This window comes from Polistes dominula, unplaced genomic scaffold (assembly GCF_049000335.1).
Source record: "Polistes dominula isolate Pdom_NZ unplaced genomic scaffold, Pdom_raw_medaka contig_15, whole genome shotgun sequence".
Classification (NCBI taxonomy): Eukaryota; Metazoa; Arthropoda; class Insecta; order Hymenoptera; family Vespidae; genus Polistes; species Polistes dominula.
In genome coordinates this window covers 2,455,702-2,467,213 of record NW_028300915.1, presented here as the reverse complement: position 1 = coordinate 2,467,213, position 11,512 = coordinate 2,455,702, and the positions used below count along the sequence as shown (strand labels likewise).

General features: G+C 23.4%; 2 protein-coding genes across 3 annotated transcripts; both read left to right on the top strand.

Annotated features, from left to right (window-relative positions):
• The first annotated feature begins 918 nt into the window (after positions 1–918).
• Positions 919–3,497, top strand: Pex3 (peroxisomal biogenesis factor 3). 2 transcript variants are annotated; one of them, XM_015333758.2, is made up of 3 exons: positions 919–1,161; positions 1,229–1,362; positions 1,468–3,497. In XM_015333758.2, exon 3 carries the CDS (start codon positions 1,777–1,779, stop codon positions 2,917–2,919), a length of 1,143 nt encoding a protein of 380 aa, XP_015189244.2. In that variant the 5' UTR covers positions 919–1,161; positions 1,229–1,362; positions 1,468–1,776; the 3' UTR covers positions 2,920–3,497. The 2 variants fall into 2 exon arrangements, with proteins under 2 accessions (XP_015189244.2, XP_015189242.2); XM_015333756.2 differs by lacking the exon at positions 1,229–1,362.
• A 15-nt stretch (positions 3,498–3,512) lies between these two features.
• On the top strand, positions 3,513–10,907 carry LOC107073209 (Clock interacting protein circadian). The gene is made up of 3 exons (XM_015333759.2): positions 3,513–3,650; positions 6,944–7,273; positions 7,525–10,907. Exons 2-3 carry the CDS (start codon positions 6,958–6,960, stop codon positions 7,836–7,838), a joined length of 630 nt encoding a protein of 209 aa, XP_015189245.2. The 5' UTR covers positions 3,513–3,650; positions 6,944–6,957; the 3' UTR covers positions 7,839–10,907.
• The last annotated feature ends 605 nt before the right edge of the window (positions 10,908–11,512 follow it).

Here is an 11,512-nt window from a genome sequence, read left to right as displayed (position 1 = left end):
TTTCATTTTCTTTTGTTTTTTGTGTACATCTTATGACTAAAATTTCCATTGTATTGAATTAATGATTATACCGGATGATGGTCGTTATATTTTTAAGTAGACTGTTTTGTCCCATAAAAGCAACGAAAAAGTCATGCTCCGATATGTTTCAGGAAGTAATACGAAAAAAAAGAAAAAAAAAAGAAATATAGATAATGATAGACTACATATCTCAAGAATTGTTCTTTTTGCATTTTAAATGAACATAAACATGATAGTTCTCTCTCTACTTTTTTCTGTTTCCTTCTGTTATCTTTTTTTCGTTTATTTTCCTTTCACTATAATTCTATCTTTTCTTCCATCAGAGTAAACAAATTTTACTGTCACTTCTTGAACTTTAGTAGGAAACACAAATTTTTAATTAATATAGAATAAATTTAATTAATATATATTAAATAATCTTAAATATATAATATATTATATTACGTACGACTCGAGTCGTAATTTATAAGTTTGAACTTCGCGCCAAATTAATGCACGAACACTAAATTATCTTAAAATCACACTATGATTAACTGTATATACGAATCAATCTATATTTATGGTTATATTTGATGTACTATTCCACTTATTATTAATTATTTTTTAATTTTTATATAATTATTATTTACTTAAATTTATTACAATTGAATTTAAAAAATTTGATGTAATTGTACAAATGGAAAATTTTTAATCGACACCTGATTATATATTAATTAATAATTTACCAATAAAACTTTCCTAAAAAGATTAAACTTTTATAATTTAATAATAAAATAGTAATAAACAACATAATATCTATATATTTTTATATATTTCTATATATAGAAATATAAAATGTTGATTACTAAAATATAGTATGCTTTATGTTTATATGTAAGTGTCAAACATACATATATACTTATGCATGTTTATATTTGATACCTATTGGACAACTAGAATGCACGTAGAAGTAGTGAGATTTGTGAAGTAATGTGAAAATTATAAAAAGAAGAGAGCAAAGGTCAAATGTTTCGAATATATTATTAATACGAGAAATAAGTAAAAAGTATGAGCTTATCCGTAGATCGAAGTTCGGAAGATGAGACAGCTTTGCATTTTGAAGATTTTCTAGAGACAGATAATAAAAAACAACAATTTCAGGTTAGAATATTCAATTCTTATTAATACTATACGTCTAATTATTAAATAAATCCATTTTGTTATGTAGATTATATGGTACACCTAAAAATTTCAATCATTATATATAAATTTTATCTCTTTGGACATAACTAAATTATATATTTAATAATATAAAAAAAAGTGTGAATTGCACAATTTCAATGCTTTTTTCATACTTAATAGGTATTTATTTTCTGTGTATATTTTTATAGTATAGAATTTATATTATTATCAAATATTACATAATATTTAATTTTTAAAAATACATATATCTTATTTTTGTCACAGAATTTAACAAACAGTCTTACAAGCATTTGCTGGGAAACCTGTATCGACTACTCTACTCTACAATTAAGAACCAAGATAGGAAAATGTCTTGTGAATTGCATTGAACATTTCACCAACACAACTTATTTCATTGCGAATACATAAAATTGCATTGTTATTGGTAAAAGTTCTAATACTGATTTGAAATAAGATAAATATACAATTTACAAATGCAATAATTACTAAATACATTTTAATTAAGTTTCATTTTTAAGTGATCAGAAGAGAACTATATTGTAAAGATTATAATTTATAAATTTCAATGACAGTATGTTTTCAAGAGTGAGAGAATTTTTTGGTCGTCATAAACGTAAGTTTATGTATGGAGGTATTATTGTTGGAAGTTTTATTCTCTTATCGCGTTACACTCAAAGAAAAATTCGAGAATGGCAAGAGAAAGAGATCAAACTGATGTTAGAGAAAACTCGACGACGTCAGTATTTTGAAAGTACAGAAAGAACGTGTAATCAGATGATCTTTAATCTTTCATCTAATTTAAGAGAATCAGTGACAAAAGCTTTAGATACCACTGCTATAGTGAATAAACTCAGAAATGGTTGCAACGACAAAGTAGCATCGTGGAACGAACTGAAAGTATTAGCAATTTCAAGATCAGCCGCAATTATTTATTCTCATGTAATGTTTGTAGTACTTATCAGAATTCAATTTAATATAATAGCTGGCCATATGTATAAAGAATCCCCAAAAGAAGGAGATAATATCAAAGAGAATGAGGATTTGAAAACAAAGTATATGTCTTTATGTCATCATTTTATATGCGAAGGTACACAAAAATTATGTGACGTTATAAAAGAAAAGGTCATTGAAATAACAGCGTCTATATCTTTAATTGATCAATTATCATTGAGAGATTTAGAACAAATATATTGGTCTATTATGTCATCGGTAACTGCAGATAGTAGAAATCCAACGGAAAATCTTTCAACATATATGCTACCATTGCAGTGCGAAGAAGAAATGAATGAACCTTTATCAAAAATTGTTTATGCAACTTTAGATTTGTTGGAAAGTGAAGAAATACAAGAATTTATGCAAAGTAATATTCGAAGTGGTTTCGTTTTATTGATGGATCATATATCCGAATTTTTTAATACTAAAACAAATAATAATAATAGTACAAGTAATGGAGTATCAATACCAGGAACTTCGAATCGTAAAGATATGATTTGGACAAATTCTGTTACAACAGAGATTTCAAAACATTCGGATAGTAATTTTGTTAATATAAATAAGATCACTATGCCTATGGCTAAATTAATTCCAATAATAAATGAACGAATTCCAGATCAACCTAATTCTAAAGACGTATCTAGGGTATGGCTACAACGCCTCATCTTAAATGCTGAACTTAAATTATTTGGAGCTAATATTTTTGAAGCTTTTAGTTTTTAAGATAAAATTTATTATAGAAAAATAACTACATTTTTTATAATTATTTATATGAGTACATTAAATGAAATATAAAAAAAATATATATATATATATATAAAATGTTATACAAAAAATTCCAAATAACGTATAAGAGTAAAAAATTATTATTCTCTCTCTGTTTAGTTTTATGTATGATATATCTTTAATGTATTGTTATGTTCACTTTTTTTAAATAAATGCAATTGTATAAAATAATTAACACATTACAAATCTAATATTTCTTTTGTGTGCTAATGCATTATATGTACAATTCGTTTGTTAGCAAAAGATTTCTGCATGTAATGCGAATGAAATGTAATGTATTACAGACAGAATTTTGCTCACTACGAATATGCTTATTTATTATATCTATGAATAAAAGCAATTCTGCGCATGCGCCAGAAAAAGAAATATCACAATGAGTTTACTAATCAGAATGGTCTGTGGTTAGTAGTCTTGAAGAGAAGCTCGAACGTTCAAGTGAATTGCAAATCGAATCAACACCGCGTTTATGTGTTTTTGTATTTTTATTATAACCAATAAACGTTTTATAGAAATTATTCTATACCTGTAGTGTTTCATTTTAACATTTTTTCTAGTAACAATTAAATAACTTATACAAGTGGTGTTCGATTTATGTTTGACATGTTACATGACAATAATTAAGGAAATTTAAAGAAGCTAATTTGACCACACGTTCAACACAACTTTTCGTACGTTTTCTAACAAACAATATTAATATTTAAATTAATAATTTATTATACCTTTGCTTAAATTAATAATTTAATTTATTATACCACTGCTTTTTAATATTAATAATAATACATTTATACATATATACCCATAAGGGTTGTTTGACAGATCCGTAACTTTAAAATGAAAGAAATTTTTATTATTTACTAAAATATTTATTTTTAAACATTTTCTTAATGATTTTCTTGTTTCCTTTCTAAATTATTATTATTAGTATTACCATTAGCAGTGATTTTTTTCTTTTTTTGTAAAAAAGGTGTTATGTCAATATTTTAATTAAAGAAAATTATATTCAAATATTATTTAAATGATATTTAAAGGTAGCTTTTCCCATGTCATGAAGTTCATAAAAAATTAAACATAATTTATTGCTTTTTTTCTTTCTTTCTTTTTTATTTTCATTCCTTTTTTAAATATTTTTTATTCGTTTTTGAAACACTAAAAGTACCGTAAGAAAAGTTACTGGAACGCGGTACGGTTATATTGCAACAAAAAAAAAAACACTTATTATTAATTTTTAGTATTAGTATTAGTGTATTAGTATTAATATTAATATTAATATTAGTATTATATTTTGTACCTTTTGATGTCACTTAATCGCGACTGCCAACCCTTTTAAATTGAGGATGTTGCGTGAGTGCGTGTCCATGCGCGCGTTCGCGCACGCATATGTGTGTGGGTGGGTGTGTTTTTATATATAATCTTTCATAAATACACGTAGCTCTATAGTAGTTCAATGACCTCCAAACATATTGCTTTCTCTACAGAGGTATATATTTTTGGCAATGGTTGGCTCTTAAGAGAGAGAAGGAAGAGAGATGCACGTGTCGTAGCTCCTTTCATTCCTTTCTCTTTGTCCCTCTTTTCTTTTACGATACAAATTTTCTACAAAGTAAAAAAAAAAAAAGAAAAAAAAGAAATCAAATATTTCAAAAATATATTCTTAAATAAATATTTCAAAAATATATGTGCAAAAATTCATCATTAAAATTAATCTACAAATTTTGTCAATAAAATGTAATAGCTACAGATATTTTTAATAATTTTTATAATAAAATTTATAACTTAAAACATTGTTGTGTGTGTGTGCACATAATTCAACTTGAAATAATTATTAGATTATTAATAAAAAAAAAAAATAAATAATGTTATTTCAAAAGAAACGTTGCTAATTTTAAAAATGTAATTCTGATCTCTTTCATATTTAAACAGGTCAATGTAGCTATTTCATAAAGTAACACTAACATATATATATATATATATATGTATAGCCTAGGTTCTTGATAGTATATAGGATATGTATATATATGTAGCGTTACAAAATAGTACGAATAAAGGCAATAAAGAATAAGAGTCATAGTTGTGAAAGATGGATAGATAAAAATATGCCACGTGCATCAGAGTACAAATAATAAGGACAACACATGTTTGATTACGTACTTGATGTAGAATACCCATACTTCAAGATCATGAGATTTTACTTATGTTAATCAGTTTACTATGATTAATGAGTATACTCTTTATAGAAAAGCAATAATATTTTGTTTTGTTATATATTATTATATTATCCAATGAAATTCACTGAATTATATATTAATTTATTATAAGAATATTAAAGTAATAATTACTTAAACTTTTATTATAAAGTATAATTATTTATAGTATTTATTATACTATATAGTATAGTATAATAACTATATATAGTAATATATAGTAATATAATTATATTATATACTACGTATAATAAATACTATAAATTATACTGTAGTAATATTATAGTAACATTATAATTATTTATAGTATTACGAAATAGATTGATTCTGTAATCATCGATTTAACGTAATAAACAATTTCAATAGAATATGTTTAGAAATATCTTGATAAAGTGATTATGACACAATTTTAATTCTATTATATGTCTGTTTTTTTTTCTCCCAAAGTATTTTACGAAGTAAGATAAAAAAGAAAGAAAGGAAAAGAATGAAACGTGATGCTCGCATTGCGTGCGATGGGTTTTTTTTTAATGGGTCAAAGTTGACACGATTTGTAATTACACGTGGTTTGTCACGTGCCCTCTCTTTCTCTCTCTCTCTCTCTCTCTCTCTCTCTCTCTCTCTCTCTTTGATCTTAATTTCTATTGAAAGTAATCTATATTTTATGATACACGACGACATTTGATATATATATATATATGTATATAATGCATCGAACAAAACAAAGAAATTTCATAGCATTATATATAAATTAAAAATGAAATTATATTTATAAATAATGTACATGCATATATGTCATTAATTATTTGAATAAACAATTTTTTTTTTTTTTAATAACAACGTATGTTGATAAAAATATGTCACAAATGATATCCATAATAGAGTAACACTATACTTAAAGATAAAATAAGAAGAAAAAGAGCTAGCTTTTTTTTTATTTTTCTATTTTTTCTTTTTTTCCAACCGATACCTTTGTTATCTTGAAAGCTACATGTATTTATGTGGTCATGTGTTTTTATTATGTATGTGTATTCTTGGTTGCTGAAAGTCGCGTGCACGCGCACGCTTCACTGCCACGTGTGGCTTTAGGTTTCCTTAGGAAATAAAATAAAAAGATACTTTTCTCCACGTGCTGTTAGATATGTACCTTGACTCTTTATAATCTCGCACGTGCAATGTGTTAAAAACTATTTGAACTCTAATCAAATTTTCCAATTAATTTTTTAAACTAATTCGAACGTTTTTAGAATATTCTTTTTTTTTTTTTTTTCAAAATCGATATAGTTCGAGGTACCCACAGAATTTGGTAATTGGGGTCAATGAACTTTTGAATTCTCCTAACGCTACTTAATAATAATAATTATTTTTAAAATATTGAGAAATTATTTCTACACATTCTTACACACATACATATATATATGAACAATAATATAATTTTACATTTTTATATTATTTTTTTTTTTGTAAAATTATATACACTGTAGTATGATATATTTAAAAAACTATTTATAATATTTATAATATTCATATTATAATAATATATATATATAATATTATTTAATTGTATAATTATATAACTATATACATACACAAATAATTATATATAATTTATTTATATATAAATAAATAATTATATAATATAATAAATAAATAATATAAAATTATATATATATATATATATATTAATTATTATATATAATATAATATTAATATTTAATTTATAATATCCTAACATATTTTTCTTCTATTTCATTTTATAGAATTATAATTAAATATGGCTCCAACAGTATGCTTGCCAGAATTATCAGTTGTCAAAAGTCGAGAAAATCTTTACACGTGTCGACAACAAAGAATTTGTCGTATTATTAAAGGAAAACAACAAAGACGAAAATTAAAACGATTAACTAACAACATCGTTGAAAATCCTATCGTTGAAAAATCAATAACAACATCGTCAATGAAGAATTATTTTTACGAAGATAATCATTGTCACGAGTCCGTTGATATAAATATATCATCATCAAACATTTCAACAAAACTTTTTACAGAATTGAAGGAACAATGTGATGTAATATTTCCAAGATGTGAAGGTAATGAATATATAATTAAATATAAATTAATTGTAATATTATGCAAAATGAGTTTAAAGTTCATAAAGTGATTATAAAGATCAATAATCTTCTTTGAAATTGTTTTGGTAATATTTAAAAAAAAAAAATTACCAAAATGTTTTTACATTATATAATTAAAATAAAAAGATTTTTTTGTTATTAGATACTTAAATTGTTGAATTAATTATATTACTGTATACTTATATAATTTTTTGTTTCTATTTTATTAGGTTTATTTAGTATTGTCGTTCGTACATTGGCTCTTGTACGACGTAATCGTATTCTTCAGGAACGAGTTAATGCTTTACGTGCTGAAACACAAGATTTTATTCGATCGATTTTAAATAATCCACAAAATAAACATAAACAAGAAGAAGAAGAAGAAGATACTATAGAAAGAAATAATTGCAAAGATGCAACAGTTTCATCTTCTACAGAAGAAATCGTTTTGAAGCCAACGTTATCGCATATTCCATCATCGAGAAATTCTTCGCCGGATATTGTTACGTCCACGTGTCAGAGTCCTTGGGAAAATGAAGATTAATTTATCATCACCTTCATATGAAGAATTTAACAAATATAACTGTACATATATATATTATTTTATATTATCTAATACCTATATTTTTTTTTATTGAAGATTATCAAAATTATGAAGTTTAGGAATATTTATTTATTAATTTAATATCAAATGAACCCTAGTAAAAAGAAAATCTCTTTTTAATATTAAATACACATGTATTCAATATTTTTCAATATTTTGTGCTACTAGGGAATGCAAGCTTAAAAAAAAAAAAAAAAAAAAAAGAAACTTTTAATTCTGTTAATCCTTTTTTCTTCTAAACTAAAATGAATAATTACTTATACGTTTGTTATCATATCCTGTTACATTAACAGATTAAATATTTGCAGATTTTTGTGTCTTTTTATCTAATCAAAAATATTAATATATATATATAACAATAATAATAATAATAATCATAATAATTATATCATAAATATTCTTTTATAGATATTTTACAAGTAGAAATAATATTTATTGATAATGCTAATGTAACGTGGTATATATTTAAACGTATGTACCTATATTATTATCAAATCAAAAAGCAATGTAATAATATTTTGTATATGTACGTGTTATTACTCTCTTTTAACGATTTATTAATAATTAATAATACCTAACTATAAGGACATACTAAGTATCGAAAAGTAGTATCAAATGAAATGTGATAATAAGTCTTTTTTGTATTCATAATCTGTCATAATGAAAATTAAATAGAAATTTTCTATTTAATAATAATACACTTTTATAAAATAATTATAACGATATGATTCACTTTTTTCTTTTTTTTTCTTTTTTTTTTTTACATTTCATTCAGTTAGAATCTTTTAAAAAGATATATGCATACAAAAATGTACATTTTGATAGTTTATAAAAAAAGTGTGATAGTAATAACATAGTTTGTTGATAATATATTTTGACATATTATATAAACTTTAAAGTTCTACTTTTATGTATATATACATATACTGTTTCTTTATATAATACATCTAACAAATTCTCAGCAATAAAAATAGAATATAATAAATAAAAAGTTGTCTATATGTTGATTATATTTTTCCATACACTCACAATCATTTATTTCATTCTTTAAATTTCTTTTTTATTTACCTATAAGATTGTAAATATTATCATAAATAAATTAAAAATATATGAATTATATTCTTATATATATATATATACTTACAATAATATATTTGGTAACAGTTGAAATAATATATCTGAAAATGATTTTTGATTAATTAGAATACATCATTTAACGATATAATTTTTTTTTCTTTTTTTTTTCTTCATTTGTTTTTATTAACTTGCAAAATTATCTTATTCTTCTACTCATGCACAGATAAAATATATATATATATATATATATATATATATATATATAAATAAAAATGTAAATAAATGTTAAACATAAGTCTATGTTCGAGGCATCTAATCATGCGTGTATGAATTTCGATTTTGTTTGGATTATGCTAGCTAATTTATCATTATTATTATTTTTTTTTTTTTTTATTAACCTTCCGTTACTCGCGTAAGATATTATTGAATATTTTTATAAATATATTTGTTAAATGATCACAGTACTATTCAATGAATACATTTTTTACAGTAACGTCTTTTTGATTCAAGTCTGTTAATCATTTTTTTTTTTAAGACTTCAAAAGACGTGATATATTTTCTGAAAGATATTGATAAGAATAAATATATAATTAGGCAATCAATAAATATCATAAAAATAAAAATCTACGTTATATGTAGTATACATATATATATTTATATATATATATATATCTGATGCGAGTAATAAAAGGATAAATTGACTATCTTCTGCAGCACATTATTATGGAAACATAAATACATAGCATAGTGTAAATATTTCACATAAGAGAACAGAGAACAAACCTAACATTAAAATAATGAATGAATGTAACAATAAAGAGTATTGTCAAACGTAAACATATATATATATATATATAATTTATGATGTTTTATCATTTCGATGACTTTTTTTTTTTCTTAACAGTAATTTAATTTGAACATGATGTTACAAGGGCAACATATAGAAAAGTACATATAGAATAGTATATATATATTTTATTATTACATATATATATATATATATATATATATACTATATATATATATATATATAGTAAAAACCATAACGACTTATAAAAGATGTAAGTAAACAAACTTTATATAGTTATATCTTTGGATAATCAACAAAAGCAACTCCCTTTTACAGATGATATTTCTGTATAACAGGGAAGCACCAAATAGATTAAATAAATTCTACATAAGGTGTGTTGACCTTTGTAAAATAAGTTTTGTAAAATATACAAAGCACATTTTTATACGAATAAAAAAAAAAAAAAAAAAAAAAAAGAGAGAAAAGAGAAAAGAAAACAATATCACTAGAATATTCTTAATTCTTATGCGGGAGCCACATAAAATAGTATTATAATGGACAGCGTTATGCCAGTAGTTGATAAAACTATACAATGATAAATGATGTAAATAAATTTCAAGATAATTAATTCAATGTAAATAGATAATAACAGAGTAACAAGTACATAATTAACAAGAACAATAAAAAATCACATCTATCAACTATTGGTATTAAAGTACTGTCCTTAAATATTCTACATAAAATTCTATTAAAAATACAGAACTTTACAACGTATAATTCAATTTGCATAAAGTTAGTTCCGTTTGGTTTAAAACAAATAATATAATACATCTTACGATTATATTCGCGACATGTGCCCACAAAAGGTATACAAGTTTTAGCACACGTTTAGACTAGAGTATAACATTTTACGCAATTTAATTCAAGTATATTTGGAGACAAAAGTAATATATACAATTCTGCAGTCTTTGTAACGCAAACCTATGGAATATACCTTGGTCTCCTATGGCAAAATACTTTATATTTAAAAACCTGTACTAAAAATATTTTTGACGCGATGACTTTCACGAAAGTTTTATATTTGAAATTTGAGATTTTCCAACTCCTTTTTTTCCCCCTTTTGTAATTTTTTTTTTTTTTTTTTACTAAAAATATAGTTTACATTCAGTTTATCGTCGATTATTATTTATTATTTTTCTTTTGTTTCTTTTCTTTTCTTTTCTTTTATTTTTTTTTTCTCTCTCAAAAGACATTTTTTTTTCTTTTTTTTTGTAATACGTCTGTAGGTGTCTTTTTGTTTACATAGAATTAAATGACATCAGATCATTGAGCAGGAAGAAAACGACATCAATGTATGATTCGTACTTACAATATTCTACTATACGTGTACGAATTATTAGTGAGAAAATAATTCTCTATTCTTAATGTTCAGGTTAAGCGAAATGTGTCACATCTTTGGCTTATTTATCTTCTTGCAGCAATATTATAAAATATAATAGTCATTTTTTATTCTTGAATAACACGACGACATCCGTGTCCTGTATGTGTGTGTGTTTGTTTGTAAAAGATAAAAATACGAAGTAAAAATACTACCCTGTTTGAGCATTTTACAAATAATCATCTATTTATTACACGTAATACAATAGGGTATGATTGTTAATCTTTACTATTTGATAAATATGATATGTTTTCACAGTAAAACAATATCCTTTCATAAAAAGTTACGAATAAGTAGAAAAAGATTCAT